This window comes from Penicillium verrucosum (genome assembly GCF_028828655.1).
Source record: "Penicillium verrucosum strain IBT 35672 chromosome Unknown utg000004l_segment0_segment0, whole genome shotgun sequence".
Taxonomy (NCBI): domain Eukaryota; kingdom Fungi; phylum Ascomycota; class Eurotiomycetes; order Eurotiales; family Aspergillaceae; genus Penicillium; species Penicillium verrucosum.
The window spans coordinates 3608692-3627908 of record NW_026643213.1 but is presented as its reverse complement, the minus strand read 5'-3'; the positions used below and the strand labels follow the sequence as shown (position 1 = coordinate 3627908).

Genomic DNA, 19217 nt, shown 5'->3' with positions numbered 1-19217 from the left:
ACCCATGCAGAAAGATCCTATCCAATTAGAGAACGTGGGACTAAAGAATTAGTTAGTGACTTGAGTACAAGATATTCACACCTAACTATCCCTTTTAGGATGCTGCCCTGATACTCTCGTGTAATCTCATCCAGTTTGCTAGATCAAAATGAACAAGATGGACCAATGCTCGCCTGCAAGAATTTTGCCTGCTAGTCTTCAGAGATATTCACTTTGATTCTGCTCAATGCTTATAGAATACCTCCTGTACTGTCATTTTCCTATACCACAGGGTGCTGGCACAACTAGGAAACCGCAAATATGGACATCGCAGATATGAACATGACATCTATTTTTGGACCCCCCCGGCGGGCATGGATCTCGCAGAAAGCAGAACTTTTGAAGATACTGCTGTTGTCATGACTATATGTGTACTTGCAGTATACACTATTATCTTCCGGTTTGTCGTGAGAGCATATATCCAGGGAGCGAGGCTAGAAGCCGATGACTAGTTGAGTGGGGCATCTGGCATTCCATTAATCGCATTGCTTACAGCGCCTATTCTTAGTACGTTTAAATCCCATTGTGACTATATGGAAAACATGACATTAACAGATATATCCCTGAATCAGGCGGTGCCTACGGTTTCGGTTTGCAGGTCTGATGGATAACAGTGGAGAATATGACCACAATGAAAAAGGCACATACAAAAACATTATATACTTCCGAGTCAAATCTAACTGAATAGTATAGATTCTCTTTGTAATCTAGACCACCCTTCTCACCTCCTATGGCTGGTGTATAGGAAGCATGATTGCAGCCCTATGAGATTGTGAGCCAATCTCATATTTCTGGAGGGAAATCATTGATCCTACATCTAGCTCAAACAGATATAACTTCTATTATTACTACGTTGGAAATGCAGCTTCTAACGTCGTGACAGATGTTCTTATTCTGCTTGTCTCGGTGCATGCTGTTTGGAACCTTCAGATGCAGACAACACAAAATATTGGCGTGTGCGGTGTGTTTCTTCTATGTGGATTGTATGCTTCCCAAATAAAGCCCCTCCATAATACCAATGCCAAGGCTGTTTCAGTGTCTGTCGCAAGTGGTATTCGCATCCACTACATTACCTACCCCCACAAAAACATCGATATCATATAGGCCCTAGGCGATGTCGCCATGTGGTCAACCATTGAGCCGTGCATCAGGGTCCTCTGCGCCTGTCTCCCTGTCTTACAGCCAATTGTCCGCTCACTGGTTAAAAAATATCGGAACGTCTCGAATGCCCAGACTGCCAGTGTTATACAGAGAGAGCAGCAAATATGACATTGAATCTAGAACGAGCCATACACCCTTCGGCCGTTCAAAAGAAGACCTGGGTCCACTTTGGTCAGGACTCGGGTGGAGATAGAAACAGGGGAGCAGAATCTTGATCCTATGGCTATTCGTGTTAAACAGGTTGTACACTGGATTATTGATTAGACTGATCTAGTTAATCTTAGAGCCGTTGATTACTTTCTTTGTTTGTCGGCGCTTTGTAGAAGCTAATGAATAGATGAATAGACTAGGCCTCCCCAACATGGAACAAAAAAGAAAATGGAAATATGAAGCGCGAGGCGAACGGCGATTCAACCTGAAAAAGACCTAGGCCAACACGCGTTCGTCCAGACCGGAGCAAAACAAAAAGCACACCGGACCGTAAACTTCATTCTTCAACCTTTCTTGCATTTCCTGAGAGCATAATTATTTACAGCCAGAAATGGCGAGACACGAAAGCCAGACGACCACCCATATACCACCGGAAGAGCCGCAAGAGCCGCAGGAGGTGAAAGGACCATCAGCCTGGCAACAATTCCGAGATGGACCTTGTCTCTTCGTTGCCCGCAAGATGTCGGCCTGGCGACCAATCAACCCCAGTGAACTGCCTGAAGATTCAGTCACTGTAGTTTGCATCTCAAACACGTACAACCAGCGACCACAGATACCGCCAGGTGATATCCTAATCCACGCCGGCGACATGGTGGGAGGTGGATCATCACTCGCCAACTTCCAAGCCTCACTAGACTGGCTCAAGGCACAACCTCACCACATTAAGATTGTGGTGGCGGGCAGACGCGACAAGTATCTCAGCAAAACGAAGAAGGGAGGTCCTCACTGGAGAAATGGACTTCGCCGGAAGGCCGACTGGGGCGACATCATCTATCTGGAGCACGAGAAAGCCGTGGTAGCTGCCGAGAACGGACGCCTGCTCCGCGTCTTCGGAAGTCCATACTCACCGACGAGCATTCATTGGACGGCCTTCGAGTACCCTCGCGATCAAAATGTTTGGAAAAAGATTCCAAAAAATCTCGACATGCTCATCACTCACACACCGCCACTCACACATCTTGACTCTCTCGAGGGCTGCTGGCATTTGCTGCATAAGTTGTGGAAGAGTCCTCCTCGACTGCACGTTTTCGGGTCCGTTCTTGAGCACCATGGAACTAAACTATTGTGCTATGATGATCTTCAGAACGCCATGGAGCAGATTGAGGTTGCGGGTGGAGGTTTCGTCAATCTTCTCAAGGTCGTCAAAGCGTTCGTGAAGTCCTGGTTCCGCCCCGATAGGAAAGCCAAGACCGAGCTCGTCAATGCATGCATTGCTGGGGGAGAGCCGGATTCGCACCGGGAACCGATCACAGTTGTCATTTGATTTGAACAGGGGAGGAGCTATTTATGTGCCCAGGTGCTATGCGCAGATGGGATAGGACTCGGCATGATTCAACACGAAGATTCAACACGATTCGACATGATTCAAAATCCAACATGATTCAACAGGATTCAACATCAGTGGACATGTGATTTAATAATTAATAATAATTAATGAAATATCTGCTTCTAATTGAATGTGCATTGAGGCGTAGATGAAATTGAGACATTGCGAACTGGAGTTTATAGATGAAGGCGACTCTCATTGGTTGAAACTCACCGGTGGGGACCATAACACTTTTCGTCGCATTCAAGCACCAACCTCGGAACTTCGTACTTTTACACGGCATAAATTGACACAGTTGCAGTGTCAAATAACTGGACCAGGCGTGTGTTAAAGCTAGTTAGTCGTGATCTGGAATGGCGCCTCAGTGCGAAATGGGAGTGGGAGGAGTGGGAGGAATGGGAGGAATGCCCGGCCTCACCATCTCGGACATTCATTCCTTGAAGAGGAACGAGGCACTAGAGATTCTTGCCCAGATTTCGCGCGCCGAGAAAAAAACCTTCCCCACCAATGAGGCATTCCCGTTCGGCGAAGACCTGTGGAGAAAAAAGCCCAACACGCGAGTTCTGTACGCGATTCGAGCCAAGGGATCACAATCTGATCTGATTGCCTATGCGGTCTATGTCCGACAGAAGGGCGTTGCACTTTTGCACAAAATCTGTGTGACTGAGCCTAACCGCCGTCAAGGTGTCGGACAGGAGGTGCTGACCTACATTCAGCAGCGCCTACGAAAGGAGGGCTGCCAGTATATCCAGCTCTGGGTGGACCAGGCCAGGGAGCCCGCACGCGCCTTGTATCTCCGTATTGGATTTGAGGAGCGTGAAGTCATCCCTGATTACTATGCCCCTGGACGAACTGGCATCAAAATGGTCCTGGATTTAGAAGCGTGATGGTTGAGCCACTGCCGTCAATGGCACCCTTCGGACCTTTTTTCCCCTCCCACTAAAAATGTTCCTTGCCTTACCGGTCCCTTTCAAATAGGTCCGAGGGGCAATAAGTTATGGTATTGGGGCGCGTCTATGCTCCTTGGCTGCCGCAGGAGCCATCTATGGCGACCCCTTGCATGGACACGGACATCTTCGAAACGTGAGATTATACCGATCGGGCCTGCGTCCATTCTCCGCTGTCATTCTGCTACATACCTCCGTGATATCTAACATATCCAGGTATGGCTTTTTTGAAAGGGCACGCCTTGAATGTCTCCCTGGTCCCTTTAGTGCGAGAGGGACCACGGTCCTTTTCTGGAAGATCATGCGTGATACTCTTTCATCTTCGTACTGAATCTCTCTCTTTTCATCTTGACTACTTTCACTATCTTTCGCCGTGAGATTGGAAGCATTGTTGGTGATCGGTGAGCTAGCTGTGTCATTTCCAGCTATATACAGTTCCAGTGTGCTCGCATTTGCCCAATCGACCATGGCGTTCTTTCTCACCATCGTGCTGGCTTTCCTGTCAGTCGTAAATGCAGGATCCTTGGCTGCCAATTATCCTATCAACTCGCAATTGCCACCTGTTGCCCGAGTTTCACAGCCTTTCCAATTTGCATTCGCCCAAAGTACTTTCTCTAACAGTGACGCGAACACCAAATACTCGCTATTGGATGCACCATCATGGCTCGAAGTGGACAGCAGCAGTCTCACCCTGTCAGGAACGCCTCATTCAGACGACAGTGGCGTCGTCAAGTTCCAACTTGTGGCATCGGGTGGATCGGGAAAAGACAGCATGGACGTTACTTTAATCGTGACAGCAGACCAGGGACCGACGGTGAACAAACCGCTTGTACCTCAGCTACAGAAGTTAGGACCAGTCTCATACCCTGCCACGCTGTTCATCCATCCAGGTCGTCCATTCTCAATTGAGTTCGATCAGGATACCTTCGACAACACGCATCCTGCTACGATCTACTACGGAACCTCGCCGAACAACGCCCCGCTACCTTCTTGGATTAACTTCGACCCGACAGCCCTGAAGTTTGCTGGAAATAGCCCTGCTTTTCCGGGCGCGGGGCCTCAGATATTCACTTTCCAGATGATCGCATCGGATGTAGCTGGGTACAGTGCGGCCAACGTGACCTTTGAACTCTCGATCGGTCCCCATATTCTGACATTCAACGAGACTGTCCAAAGCTTCAACCTCACGAGAGGAGAAGAGTTCAACAGTCCCAAATTCACTAGCCTTCTGTCTTTGGATGGTTCACCAACTTCTGTCAAAGAGTTGGCAAAAGTCGACGCCAAATTGCCGGATTGGTTGAAGCTGGATAAGGACAATATATCGCTGAGCGGGACGCCACCCAAGAATGCCGTTAATCAGAACATCACTATCGCTGTTACAGACGCTTATCAGGATCAAGCGCACATGATGGTTCGCCTAGAATTCTTGAAGCTGTTCCTCGACACCATCGATGGGTGTGAGGCAGCCATTGGGCAAGACTTCAAATTCGTGTTCAACCAGTCTATCGTCACCGATGACTCTGTACAATTGGAGGTTGATTTGGACGACGAGCTCACATGGCTTACCTACTTCTCGGACAACAAGACTATTTACGGACACGTTCCGGATGATATGGATCCAAAGAAGTTCACCATCCCTCTTACTGCGTATCAGGGATCGACAGAAGACACGATGGACTTCGTTCTCGATGTCCTCAAAGCCTCGGACACACATTCGAACCCCACAGATCCGTTTACCGCCTCATCTGACACTCCCAGCCACAAGAAGGCTGGAATCATCGCCATCTCAGTCGTTGTCCCATTTGTGGTAATTCTGAGTCTGCTGATTCTGTTCTGCTGCTGGCGTAGCCGCAAGAACTCACCAACGGTCGAAGAGGGTTCATCTGACAGCAAAATTGCTCCGCCACGACCTGTTAGGCCTGATATTCCTAATTGTCAGCCATCCATGACGAAAAGACCTTCCCGCGATGACAATTCCGAAGATTGGATGAGTCCTATGTCACCGGCGTCGATTCCCAAGCTCGAACTTGGGCCCGCGTGGAACGTGTCGCCATTTGATAAACAGGAGCATCCAGTTAACTTTGCTATTCCTTCTCCCGCTGTTCCCCCTCGCTCTCCTGCTCGCGATTCTCCCACTCGCGGTGGCTTCGTCCCACTGCGAGACCCGGTTATTCAAGAGGAGAACCCCGCTCAAACCGGTTCACCTTCCAAGAAGCAAAACAATCGCCTCTCATACACGAACACGATCAGCCCGATGCGCCGTAGGACCACCAACCGTTCCCGGCGAGAGCCATTGAAGACGATCCAGCCGCGAACCATGAAACGAGAATCCATACAATCATCCAAGTCAAGGAGATACTCAAAGCGCTCGAGCGGTATCTCCTCTATTGCCTCTGGATTACCTGTACGACTCAGCGGAGCCGGCCATGGCGCCGGCGGCTTCGGACCTCCCGGCCACGGGGTGGTGCACACATCATGGCAAAACGCGCGAGCCTCAATGTTGAGCGATGAGACCAGCCTAACCCAGATGGCTCCATTGTTCTCGCGCCCGCCAGGAGCCGGACGCATGCGTCACAGCATGGCATCCAGCATCCCCGAAAACTACAAGCGCATGACCCTACGCACTGTCGAACCCGACGACTCCATCGTCTCCGAAGCCGACTCCCTGGAAGCCTTTGTGCATAGCCGAGCCAAGCACCGCAACTCCTCCAACCCTCTCTTCTCCGCGCAAATCAGCCGACGCACTTCCTCGGGAATGCGCGCACTTGACCGAAACCGCAGCATGCGCAGCCGCGCCGATACCGTCTCCGTGTCAACCTTCAGCGATGAATTCCGCCAATCCATCCAAGAGCGGCCCCCGTCGACTGCGATATCGGCCTCGGAATACGGTGACGACAATAACGTGAACCGCTTCTCTCAATATCAGAACCAAGCCGGTCTATTTCCCCTTGCTGAGGGTAGCACATATGACCAGAGCCAGCTGAGTCTTGCACAAGACTACCGCGGTGCTATCTCCCCGCTACCGCGGTTCTGGAGCGACAATAGTATGGGCAGTGCTCGGCAGTTGGAGGGTCAGGGCAACCATAACCCTCAGGCTCAGAAAGTGAATGATGAAAACGCTATGCCGCATAGCTCGTCTATGGTCTCAGACCTGGAAGAGCATCTGTCGCGCAAGGTCAGCCCTAGTAAGAGCGCCAATCATCAGTGGTGGTTGTCTTCACCACTCGAGTCCCCGCGGCCGTTGAAGAATGCCGATAATCGGGGTCTTCCTATAGCCAGTAGTGGAGAGCTGGCATTTGTTTGATTATTTTTTTTTGGCTGTTTCCCCTGCCTTATACCTAGGTCTATAGGTTTCTCTTTTTTTTTTTTTTTTTTGTCTCTCTTTCTATTGTGTTTTTGGCGTTCTCAGGCATTGCGAGTATGATATCCATTGGCTTTTCTATGGTTGACTGGTTGGTATTGAAGTGTTTTATACTAGTTGATCTAGTTTGGAGCGAATAATACTATAATATCTCTCCATCTGGATTGTTTAGGTGCATTGCATAGTAGTGGCATTCACGGCTTGCATTCTCCGCCTTCACAGTAACTATAATATTTATAATATTATACACAAGTAGAGTCCATGAATGAGGTCAAAGACAAAGGAAAGTTATTCTTCTACAAATGAAATAGAATAGAGTAGATTTCCCAAGTTTGAAAATCAGACATCCTCACCTATGGCGTGACTGTACAGTGACTACTGTGTCCATAGCCCCTATTTACTTTCCCCTCAGCCTCAATAAGGAGATACAATGAACTAAATACTATACAGATTCTATGAGCTATATACACTAAATACTTTCTTATAAAAAATAATCTCTCAAATCCCCAACTCCTTTCAAAACTCCCTATACACCAATCTGATGCCCCTCACGTGACTCTATAGAGTACGGCGTAACAAAAGCGGTAAACACAATACCAGGAAATCTCTGCGAGGTCTTCCAAGGACTCGGACTTTCTCTCATAAGCTTCCTTGAAATTGTCTTTCCAATCTTCATCTCTTTACAGAATTCAGATCCTATTTTAAAAATAAAAAGTACAAGGCAAGAAATCCATCATCCGTCCATTCCCCACTTATCGCGGGACCCAGAACGCGCTGAAAGCCCTGCGCCCTCATCTGACCCTTTCCCTACAGCACCTCCAGCACCTCCAGCATTTTCCACACTTCGATCCGGAAACCTCGTTCCCACCACCTCCACCCCCGAATTATTCAATCTTTGCCAATATGGGTCAAACCCTATCGGAGCCGGTGGTCGAAAAGGTGAGATATTTCGCTTTTTTGATTCACACCCCACACTGGCCCATTGTGACCCTCCAATGTCTCTTCTATGGCCTCCAAATACACATCCCCCCTTTTCTTGGCTTTTGTCATACCCCCAGGACCAGGGAGTTATAGACCGAGTCTCTCTCAGGTCCTCCAGTTGAACAGATAGTCCATGCTGTCGCCCGAGGGGTCTTTCTCGGGTTGCCATGCGGGGTCTTGGTAGTCCAGCTGGGTAGTGGGGGGTGGTTCAACCAGAACGAACTGGAATCGCAATCCTACCAGACAGCCTTGCATATGTTGTGAAAAAGCGTCGAGTGTAACTAACGTGTTCTTTTTTCACTTATAGACATCGTCCGAGGGCGGGGATGATTGCTGTGTGTATGGTGTGTCGGCCATGCAGGGCTGGCGAATCAGCATGGAGGACGCCCACGCTACAATCCTTGACCTCCAGGCAAAGTATACCGGCATCACCGACAAACCGACGGGTCCGGAAGACCGCCTCGCCTTCTTTGGTGTGTACGATGGCCACGGTGGAGACAAGGTGGCATTGTTCACCGGCGAGAACCTGCACAAGGTCGTCTCCCGACAGGAAGCTTTCGCCAAGGGCGATATTGAACAGGCCCTGAAGGATGGTTTCCTCGCGACCGATCGGGCTATTTTGGAAGGTTTGTGTTGTATTGTTGTAACCGAGGTACCTGATGGATCGCTAACTTGGATCCAGACCCCCGTTATGAGGAGGAGGTGTCCGGCTGTACTGCTTCCACGGCCATTATCTCACAGAAGAAGATCTGGGTGGTATGTTATGACCTTGAAGGGAAAAAACAAAAAAAAACAAAAAACAAAACAATTTTGCATTGAGGAATTTCAAACTGACTGGTCATAGGCCAACGCTGGTGATTCGCGATCCGTCTTGGGCGTCAAGGGACGTGCCAAGCCCCTTTCATTCGACCACAAGCCCCAAAACGAGGGTAAGTGCATGGAATCATACAGTCCGCTATATAAAACGAGGTCGGATCTGACAGATAATTACAATAGGCGAGAAGGCTCGTATCACCGCTGCCGGCGGCTTCGTCGACTTCGGTCGTGTCAATGGCAACCTTGCCCTGTCCCGTGCTATCGGTGACTTTGAATTCAAGAAGAGCCCGGAGCTCTCTCCTGAACAGCAGATCGTCACCGCATACCCCGATGTGACCGTTCATGAGCTGACGGATGACGATGAGTTCCTGGTGATTGCCTGTGATGGTATGTCTTCTGCTATTGCGCCCCCTCGCTAGTCTAGGTGTTAACCTATATACAGGTATCTGGGATTGCCAGTCTTCTCAAGCTGTGGTTGAGTTTGTCCGCAGAGGCATTGCTGCCAAGCAACCCCTCGCCCAGATTTCCGAGAACATGATGGACAACTGCCTTGCTTCCAACAGTGAAACCGGCGGTGTTGGATGTGACAACATGACCATGACCGTCATCGGACTCCTACAAGGCAAGACCAAGGAGGAGTGGTATAACCAGATTGCAGAGCGGGTTGCGAACGGGGATGGACCTTGTGCTCCGCCCGAGTACGGCAAGTCTCCCGAGGAACCCGAAAGCATCCCCACTTCTTCGTGCTGACGGCCAGTTCGTGCAGCCGAGTTCCGCGGCCCCGGGATCCGGAACCAGTTCGAGGATACCCCTGATGAATATGACCTGGAGATGGAGCGTTCCCGTGGTTTCAGTGTCCGTTCGGGCCGCATCATCCTCCTGGGTGATGGCACTGAGGTCATCACGGGTCAGAACGACGAGGAGCTTTTTGACCAGACGGAGGAGGACGAGGACCTTACCAACCAGGTGCAGCACGAATCGGGCACCCGGAATGACCGCCAGGCCACCCCAGGTCCTCAGGGGAAACAGGAGAATGGCAGCGGTTCTGCTCAAATATCCGAATCCCCGGCCTCCACTGACGCCGAGAAAGAGAAGTCCGCATCGTAGACTATAAACTTATGAACAAGTCTCTCGATTGGTCCTCCCTGTTTTGGTTTCACTCTGGTTTTGTTTTCCTTACCCACTGCCAACGACCCTTTTCCCTTGATTCCACGATCTATGCCCTGTTTTTTCCCCCTCCCCTTTTCTTTGTTTTGCGATTAGTTATCGTTGGGCTCTGGTCCCGAGCCTGTTTACACCTTTTTTTTTAAACACCTTCGACTTGAAATGGATATTTGTCAAAGACGGGACCTGCGGCAAAGAGACTCAAGACGGAATTGAATGCGATGAAGACAAGAGCTTTGAATTTCCATGGAGGGTCGATGTTGAAAGAGAGCCCTTCGCCGGGAGCCAAATGGGCCGGCCTTATGAACACGTTTCTTACTTTATGCCATCACCACAACGAGATACCGCAGAAAATGCCCGCTATTGACGAGCCCATTTACCTACACTTCTCTATCCGCTTTTCATTTCGGGGTTTCTCTTCTTTCTCTTAATCCCCGGTCTATTCCCTACCTACGGTCATTGATCTGTGTGGTATGGTCTATATGAGAATGAGTACTTGCTAGGGGCGCAAGCTGGTAGAGTTGGGTATTGATTGAGATTTCGTCAGGGTGAGCAATGGGCAATGACAATGGTCATTTACATACCCTTTGGCGTATATCGGATGCATTCAGCGTTTTTCTTTGTACCTTGGTTGATGTTGTTTTCTCCATTCTATTCTAAGCAACGGAGTTCTGAGAGAGAAAGAAGTCATATTTGCTGACGTAGGTAAATTCAGGGGGTAGAGTGTGGGAAGAGTGCAATTCCAATGCCATTTCCTTATTTCTTTCTTTTAGTCTGATAGTGATGTAGTAATGTAAAGGAGTACAATGGGAGTGTGATGATATACTCCAGTTAATCTACTTGGAGAGTACGGAGTACGGAGTACGTACCCCCTGTATCACCTAATCCACACGTGGTCAGTGTAACTATACATAATGCCAAGACTTAATTTGCAACGTTGAGCCCCTATTTGCAATTCCTCGTATTGTAAGATTCAACCCCCGTACACTCTAGACTCATGGAACTGTGGCTTAAAACAGCGGAGTTGCGCCCCCACTCTTTCCCCAAACAGAAAATTACCAGTTTCCCCTAAAACCGGGTTGCCGTCATTCAGGGTTCAGCAATTAATTCTCTCCCTGATTCTCTCTCCCAACCTTTTCATTCATTTCCCTAGGAAGAACTTCCCTCATTTATTCTCCAGGGCCAAAAATACAATGTCGCCATCTACTTCCCCCGCCGGCAAGCGCAAGCGCAGCGCCTCCCACCTTCCCGCGCCCGTCCCCAAGAACGTCACAGCCGACCTCCAGCCATCTTCACGCGACGCGTCCGGCGAAGAAGGCGGCGACGACTCAACAGAGCCCAATGCCACCTCCCACAGCACTAATGGTACCCGTCATCCTTCTAAGCGGGCCCGCAAGGCTGCCGCGGCCGATGCCGCAAGCCACATCGAGGTGAACGGGGTCAACAAAGAAGACCCCGGCGAGCCATCTGAGACAACTGTCACCAGCAGCGATATTGAGGGTGGCGTTCGGTCGCGCCCCGGTTTACATATCGATTTGCCCGAGGCCGAAGACGATGAGCCTGTTACAGAGGAGCAGATGGCTCCCCCGGTCTTTGGGCGCTTACAGGACCCCGTCGGTTACCGCACTAATCCTCCTCCAACGGGCCGCTCAGTACGTGTGTATGCGGACGGTGTATTTGATTTATTCCACCTTGGGTAGGTGATCACACGAGCAGACCAAGTTTTAATTTCGGCCCCCAATTTTATTCTGGTTTCAGGCTTGCTCAATTGGGTAATGGTGGCTGACTATCACTTTCTAGCCATATGAGGCAGCTCGAGCAGGCGAAGAAGGCCTTCCCCGATACTTATTTGATTGTCGGTGTTACTGGCGACGAGGAGACACACCTGCGCAAGGGTCTGACGGTGCTCAGCGGCGCCGAGCGCGCGGAGACTCTCCGTCACTGCAAGTGGGTTGACGAGGTCATCCCCTGCTGCCCGTGGATTGTGACGCCTGAATTCCTGTCTGAGCACGAGATCGACTACGTTGCTCACGACGATCTGCCCTACGAGGCCGCCGAGGGTGATGACATCTACGGTTCTATCAAGGAGCAGGGCAAGTTCCTGGTGACGCAGCGCACAGAGGGTGTCAGTACCACTGGTATCATCACACGGTATGTTTCACTTCCCACATTGAATCCAACGGACCAGAGCAAAAAGACCGGAGCTAATTCTATCTATATGTAGGGTTGTCCGCGACTACGACCAATACATCTCCCGTCAATTCAAGCGTGGCGCCTCCCGCCAAGAACTAAACGTATCCTGGCTGAAAAAGAACGAGCTCGAGATCAAGCGTCATGTCGTCGAGCTGCGTAACAACATCCGCAACAACTGGACCATGACCGGCCAAGAGCTCGGCCGTGAATTGCGCCAGATCTGGCAGAACAGCCGCCCTAACAGCCCCGCGCCCAGCGCCCGTAACAGCATGGACTGGGGCATGCGTGGACCCCTCACCAGCCCCACTGGTGGCAGCAAGTCACACCTGTCGCGTGTGGGTGCGGAGCCCAACCGCGCAGATAGCCCCATGGGCTCGCGTCGCAATGAGGATTTCGCTACTGGTTACAGTCTCGGATTGATCGGAGGTGTGCGTGCTTGGGTAAGTCACATCCCCCAATCGCTGGATATGCAGCGCGGCTTTATTTCGTGTACGTCGTACTAATGCGCTTCATACAGATGGCCCGCAGTCGCCAATCTCTCCAGGAACCCCCCAGCGGCATGCACAGTCCTACTGATGAAGAACTCGAGTCGGAGCACAACAACGGCTACGAGGAGGAGGAGCGTGGCCGTGCTGGTCACGTCTCTGCGAAGTAGATGGGCTTGGTTTATTGCCTTTGAACCCATATTGTCTCGACCAAGCTACAACTTGAGTGGTAGATAGGCCTACCATTCTTCTTGTAGCTGCAATTTTTCCCCTTTCCTCAATACACCTTCCCCCTATTCCTTTGCATATGTATCCATCTTTTCATTTTGCATTCGGTTCGTGTCTTATACTTTTACAAATTGTGCCGTAACTGGCGGTTTTTCCTATGTCAGGCGCTTGGGGTCTTTTTTTTTTTTTTTTTCTTTTTCTTTGCTCTCTTCTGTGAATGGGCTGTATGCTGGACTTGACTGGTTCGGCTTTGATACAGGCTTTTTTTTCCTTTTTCCTTTTGATATTCTTTTTTCGTTCTGATTTTCGCTTTGGTTGTGTTTCGGCGGTTTCAACGCTCCTCCTTCCCCTTAATACTTCTCCAATGAACTTGTTTCCTGTTTGATGTCTTTGTATGTGGTCTTGGTGATTGGTGTTAGTTGATCTAACCCATTTCATCTAATCATGATCATGGTCATGGTCTTTGTTCTTGGTCTATTCTCTTTATTCTCCAAGGCTATTCCTTGTTCCCCTGTTTGTTTTTGTTCATAAAAACTGCAATTGATCCAATTGATGACAGCTGATTTTACCACCTCGACCTTGGTCGTGTCCGGATATGGACTGCACATAGATTGAGATAGCTTTTGATGTTTTGTATTCCAATTGCGTGGTCAATTGGAACATTAGTTGATTTGATAGACCATGTGCTGTGTAATATGTCCTGTACGACGATATAGTATCGTCTCTCCTGAGACACTGCCACTTACTCTAGATCTTGGATATATTCAACACTCTTAATAGTTAATGTCAATAACAATGATTGTTCAACTCACTTTTGACTTTAGAAATCCGGATAGTTCACTAAAATATCTTCCTGACTATATACATAAACGACATTTCATTGCCTTACTTCTCAGGCCTTCTTCCAACCCAGTGCATATAAAGAAAGCCAACCCCCTTCTCATGGATCTCCACCTACCATCCCCTTCTCACCATCTACCCTTTACAGCATACACACCTTCTTGAAGCGTTATATCTCCAAGCAGATCACATCTCCCAGATCTCAACCTGCAGATTGATAGAAGCTGTCTTTCTTTGCCTCTGCACAAGATTCGCGGAAACACAAGCTATTCCTGATTCGAACTTCCCTAAGGAGCTGCACTCATGATCTCTCCGCATCACTCTGGGGAACTTGCAGGAAAGCCACGAGCTATTTCTGATTCGGACTTCCCTAAAGAGATGCAGCCATACTCTCTCCGCCATCACTCTGGGGAACCTGCAGGGTCAACGTTTCCACTCATGGGCGAAACCCCAGTCCCTTCAGCATACGCCCGCTTAGCAATGCCGCTGAATATGATCCGTCCGCTCGCATCAGTTTTCACTCCAATGGCCGCTCATAGTATCATTTCAAGAATGTGCCATACTGCACAAATCTCATGTGAAAAGAGTCAAGGGATTCCTATCTATGAACCTCGTTACGACCTGCGTTGACAACCTCCATATACTCAAGCAACCTGATGTTCTCAGTCCCCAGATCAGTCAGAATCCCGGGAATCAGCTGCTGGCCAATCAAAACCTACTATGACCTTGAACAAAATGAAGACCAGGTTCTTTGAATTTACCACGGGTAAATCCTATTCTGCATCAACACACATGGTGTATGACCTGTCTGCGCGTATCTGCACGCGAGTGTGGACCGACGCCGACTCGGTCTCGCTCCAGACTTTCGTCGTCCGGACTCCGGTGTTGTGCCGACATATACGATGGCAAAAACTGCCAACATTGCAATAAACTCCACAAGCCCTGTGGGACTGTCCCTTGATCTGAACGAAGGGAGTCAGGACTGCGGCTTTCGTTAAATAAGAGTCATGAGAAGAGGGTGAAATCCTAAATTGGCTCAAAGAGCAGAAAGGGAGGTAACGGGGAAGGGGAAGGAGGAGTGTTGCAGAATCATTTCCATATTGTTCCTCCCCCTCCTGCTGCATGTTTCTAATTGGCAAATTCATGGGCTAGAGCTTAGTTTCTTCAATTATCCTATCAGTCTCCATTCACTGTGCACACCTACCTCTGTAGGCTTCTTTGACACTGATATAGCGTCAGTTTATCTCACACTTCATGGGAAAAGTTACTGTACAAAGATTATTCTACGAATCAAGGGCACACCACCATCGCTATTTCCCACAGACTCAATGCCCTGCGGAAAGACTTGAGACCGGGGTTGAACACTACAGTGTGGATGGCAGACGGGAGGCTCGAGGAGCTATATAGATTTAGTGATAGGATTCTGGATCCTGATGTCGGTGGTAGTCACTCGGATTAGAGACATTTTGGGCTTATGTCTTTGAATTACGAATAGAGACTCTCTCTATTAATTAACCGTCTTGACGATGAGCCGAGGCACTACTTTTCCCCAAGGTCTTTTGGTATAGTTATATAGTTATATAGTTATATAATAAACAATAAGGGTATCGAAATAAGAAACAAAAAACATCAATCCGCAGTAATGGCCAATCTAATTCCCCTCCTCTCCCTCTCCTCCAAATCCATCCCCTTCACCATTCCAATCCCACATTCCCTCGGTCCACACAATATCCCCCTCAACTCCTCCCTCAAAAGCCCAACATCTCTCACCAACTCCCCCTCAACAACCCCCTTAGCAAGCAAATCACACCTAGCCGTAACCGCCAAATCAAACCCCTCCAACCCCCTAACCGCAAGAATCGGCCTCACCCACGCTTCCTCAATACCAAACGGAATCCTCTGTCCCGAAACAACAGCCTCACCCGTATTCCCAAGCACACTGGTAAACCTCCCAAGATCCAAACTCAACCCTAACACACGTAATCCCCGCAAGGAAGCAACAACCTCCCAAAAGCGAAGCCACAAGACATCACTATGGGTATGCGCATAGATGGAACCGCTATGATCGAGCCCAGCCATAGGCACCCAGATAGGCATCCATTGAACGGTCAATCTAGAAAGGGCATTCCGTGCAGCGGGCGACAACGACGCCGCGAAAGCGATGAAAGTGTATAGATCATCGACGTCGAAATGCGAGGATTTGTACAGGATTGTCTCTGCTTCGAAATAGATTGCGCGGCAGACGCGGAGGAGGGACGTGTTGCTGTTACTTAGGGTTGATGGGAGATGGGAGTGCGTGTGTGGGTAGAGGAGTCTGTCGCTGTGGCCTGGGACTCGGCCGTCGTAGATGCGCCAGCGGGCTGGGGTTGTGGGGCAGCAGTGGCGGTTTTGGGTTAAGGAGGGGTTTGGGTGGTTTGGGTGGTTTGGGTCAATTGGGTGGATTGGGGGGTGTTGGATGGGCTGGGGTTGGACAGCGGACATGGCGGATTTTGCCTTTTAGTTGGACTAAATGGATGGTTTGGGGGGTTGGGTGTTTGGAGTTGGGGAGTTGGTGAGGACGTAGGACCAGATTATTTGGCGGAGTTCTGGGGGAGACGGAGGAGGGGGATTGTTGAGATTGGAATTGGAATTGGGATTGGGACTGGGATTGGGATTGACTTGACGGATTCAAGTTCCAGTTTATAGGTGGGTGGAGGGGATTCTCTGGAGAGCAGATTGCACGGGATTGAATTAATTCGCGGATGGTGTCGCGCCAGCGATGGCCGGTTGGATAGTAATGCCAGATGGAATAAGGATCACGGAGGATCCAGGCATCGAAGTGGCGCATTCTTCTTTTTATTCTTTTGTTCGTTTGTTCTGTTAGAGATGTCTATACAAGAAGAGTTAAAAGTGAAAGATGGGGAAATTATGGGGGTTTTTATGGAATCCACTCCACTTCATATCGACTACATCTATTATACAGTATTAGTTATAGTATTATAATACTATAATCTCTTGAAAAGAATCCGAATGCGGATCTCCGACTGTAACCTAATGACATGTTGCATTGGAGTTGTATATGTACCAAGATAGTTAACCGGAGCAGAGTGCTCCAGTTAGTAAAGTATATACCTTACCTATATAGTTATCCTATATAGTTATCCTATATATACCCTATAGTAGAGTATATACAAGTCAATTCCCCTACTCAGACTCCACTCTCTCCTCATCATTCACATCCTTGTATCCCTCCACATCACGATACTCCACTCCACTCCCCCGCCGAACAGGACTCTCCTGCGAAAAAGCCACATAAATCGCACAGGCCAAAATGATCGCAGATCCAACCCAACTAACCGGACTCAGCGTACTTCCCCAAACAACCTTATCATAAAACACCGCAAAGAGCATCTGCATATAAAGCATTGACGTCGCACGTCCCCCCTGCGCCACCGGCTTCCCATCCGACACAGACGCAGGCGGGACATACGACAAACCCGCCGTCAACAAAAACTGCAACAGGAACCCACAAACACCCAATCCCGTCAGCAACGTCCACTCAACCACCGTATTAGGCACGCGGAACGGCACCGAAGGCAAGGTGACCATGGCCACGAACGAGATAACCGTCGTCACGGACGAGAAGTACGTCACAGACACAAGGGGATGCGCACGACGACCGATCATCCGGATGGAAGTATACGCACCTGAGGCGCCGACCACACCGATCAAAGCGACGATCGTCGCCACGACATGGTGGTAGGAATCTGTCTCGGAGGGGGTTTATCCTCGGTTGAAGAGGATATACCCAATGCCCAAGCGGCAGCGGCGGTTGGGGTTGCGATCGCAGTGTTCGGGTCACGCTTGCTGAATGGACGAGCGATGAGGACGACTCCGCCGAGAGAGATCAGACCGGCGAATAGCTGTTTCCGGGAGAAGGTCTCGCCGGGGATGAGGAGGGAGCAGGCGTAGCAGGAGATGATTGGTGAGAGGAAAGTTATAACTGTTGCCTCGGAGAGGGGGAGATATTGGACGGAGTAGTAGAGGCCGTAGACACCCATGAAACCGAAGAGGGCGCGGAGAAGGAGGAGACCGCGGACTGGTCGTGTGCCGAGTGGGGAGGGGGTTGAGGCGAGGAACATATATAGGTAGCTTGCGACTGCTGTTACGGACATGCGGGCGAAGAGGATCTGGGGGGGTGTTGTTAGTTGGGGTTTTATATAGAATTGGAGTTTGGCGACATAGGAATGAATGCAGATCGGATGGATACGAAATGATATTTCTATCTCTTACCTGGAAAGGATGCATAGCACTATGGATCTCCAAAACCTGCGTCATGACATTCATCGAGGCGGCAAAAGCCTGCGCTAGCAGGACAAGGCCCATACCCTTATTGCGCAGCCACCAGACCTGCCATGCATGGCGGGGTCTTGAAGCCGCAATAGCGACAGCCTCGTCATCTTCATCGTCCTCGATCGGACGGGGTTCTGATTGTGCCAATGCTGGCCGTGTGTCGGCTTCACTACCGCTTTCACAGTTGTAATCGTGTTCATCCTCGTCTTGAAATTGCGTTTGCGTTGAAGACGATCTCTGCTCCGATATCGATATCGAGTTCGATGCCGACTGCTCCACTCGGATCGGCAGGGGTGCGTCTGGATGATCTTGGTATTGGCCGGCTCCTGAGGCCGAATCAAGGTTTGGAGTGACCATTCTGGGGACTGTGTTCCTGAGGTCGTTATTTGTAAAGGGCGGGGATTTTGTGGGGATGCAGATGAAGGTATCTAGGCGATGACTCTCTTTCTCTCTTTTGGGATCGGACTGTCTTCTATAAAGGCTGGATGTGTAGTGTTGTCCTCGACAGCATAATAAATGCAGATCAATAATATATTCAGGCGAAAGGGAAGGATTCTTATATCTGCACTGGACTGCCGATCTGATTAAAAGAGATTTCAACTCGAAATGCGCATGACGGCCGAGTGGAGCCCGCGTTGACCACTAACCGCGGCCTTGCGTGTTTCTTTTTCTTTTTCTTTTTTTGTTTTCACCTTTGTTTTCTACTTTTTGATGACCTTGATTGCTATTTTTGAGTTGACTTGACTCGAAATGAGTAGCAAATTTAGTTGCCTAGTACCTGGTTGTGTAAGACTATGTACTCTGGGTTGTGTTAAGAGGTACAAGGTACAAGGTACAAGGCACAAGCGGCACGAGACCTCCTACCTCATGTACAAGCTACTAGTTACATATAAACATGCACTTAACCCGGATATTTGTCCGCTTCCCTTTACTTCCAAGGTTGTTATTGTACTACGCTTCGAATCTAAAATTCGACCTTAGTCTTGGAGACTCCAGGGCTGGAAATGTTGCTTACTAATCACAGTTTCAAACCGAGCTGCCTAGAAATGAGCCTCATATTGAATATTTAGTTTGTGGACAGTTAACAATGTCATTTATCGTGCTTCCACAATAGATCCACCGAGATATAATAT

The 19217-nt window shown here is 49.4% G+C and overlaps 8 protein-coding genes across 8 annotated transcripts; 5 read left to right on the top strand and 3 right to left on the bottom strand.

The window, feature by feature from the left end:
- Positions 1–1741: 1741 nt before the first annotated feature.
- N7516_010658 (uncharacterized protein) lies at positions 1742–2674 on the top strand (the record flags this gene model as incomplete). The annotated part of the gene is made up of 1 exon (XM_057223376.1): positions 1742–2674. The coding sequence occupies one exon, from the start codon at positions 1742–1744 to the stop codon at positions 2672–2674; it is 933 nt and encodes a 310-aa protein (XP_057070597.1).
- Positions 2675–3090: 416 nt separating this feature from the next.
- Positions 3091–3624, top strand: N7516_010657 (GNAT family N-acetyltransferase; the record flags this gene model as incomplete). The annotated part of the gene is made up of 1 exon (XM_057223375.1): positions 3091–3624. The coding sequence occupies one exon, from the start codon at positions 3091–3093 to the stop codon at positions 3622–3624; it is 534 nt and encodes a 177-aa protein (XP_057070596.1).
- Positions 3625–4150: 526 nt separating this feature from the next.
- On the top strand, positions 4151–6988 carry N7516_010656 (putative transmembrane glycoprotein; the record flags this gene model as incomplete). The annotated part of the gene is made up of 1 exon (XM_057223374.1): positions 4151–6988. The coding sequence occupies one exon, from the start codon at positions 4151–4153 to the stop codon at positions 6986–6988; it is 2838 nt and encodes a 945-aa protein (XP_057070595.1).
- Positions 6989–7948: 960 nt separating this feature from the next.
- On the top strand, positions 7949–9949 carry N7516_010655 (PP2C family serine/threonine-protein phosphatase; the record flags this gene model as incomplete). Its single annotated transcript, XM_057223373.1, has 7 exons — positions 7949–7984; positions 8334–8652; positions 8709–8782; positions 8871–8955; positions 9023–9229; positions 9285–9545; positions 9609–9949. The coding sequence occupies 7 exons, from the start codon at positions 7949–7951 to the stop codon at positions 9947–9949; spliced, it is 1323 nt and encodes a 440-aa protein (XP_057070594.1).
- A 1250-nt stretch (positions 9950–11199) lies between these two features.
- Positions 11200–12854, top strand: N7516_010654 (choline-phosphate cytidylyltransferase; the record flags this gene model as incomplete). Its single annotated transcript, XM_057223372.1, has 4 exons — positions 11200–11702; positions 11807–12157; positions 12231–12639; positions 12717–12854. 4 exons carry the CDS (start codon positions 11200–11202, stop codon positions 12852–12854), a joined length of 1401 nt encoding a protein of 466 aa, XP_057070593.1.
- A 1496-nt stretch (positions 12855–14350) lies between these two features.
- N7516_010653 (uncharacterized protein) lies at positions 14351–14649 on the bottom strand (the record flags this gene model as incomplete). The annotated part of the gene is made up of 2 exons (XM_057223371.1): positions 14351–14467; positions 14545–14649. 2 exons carry the CDS (start codon positions 14647–14649, stop codon positions 14351–14353), a joined length of 222 nt encoding a protein of 73 aa, XP_057070592.1.
- Positions 14650–15381: 732 nt separating this feature from the next.
- Positions 15382–16579, bottom strand: N7516_010652 (uncharacterized protein; the record flags this gene model as incomplete). The annotated part of the gene is given in 2 exon segments (XM_057223370.1): positions 15382–16245; positions 16259–16579. 2 exon segments carry the CDS (start codon positions 16577–16579, stop codon positions 15382–15384), a joined length of 1185 nt encoding a protein of 394 aa, XP_057070591.1.
- A 356-nt stretch (positions 16580–16935) lies between these two features.
- N7516_010651 (DMT family transporter) lies at positions 16936–18441 on the bottom strand (the record flags this gene model as incomplete). The annotated part of the gene is made up of 3 exons (XM_057223369.1): positions 16936–17498; positions 17540–17921; positions 18025–18441. The coding sequence occupies 3 exons, from the start codon at positions 18439–18441 to the stop codon at positions 16936–16938; spliced, it is 1362 nt and encodes a 453-aa protein (XP_057070590.1).
- Positions 18442–19217: the final 776 nt, after the last annotated feature.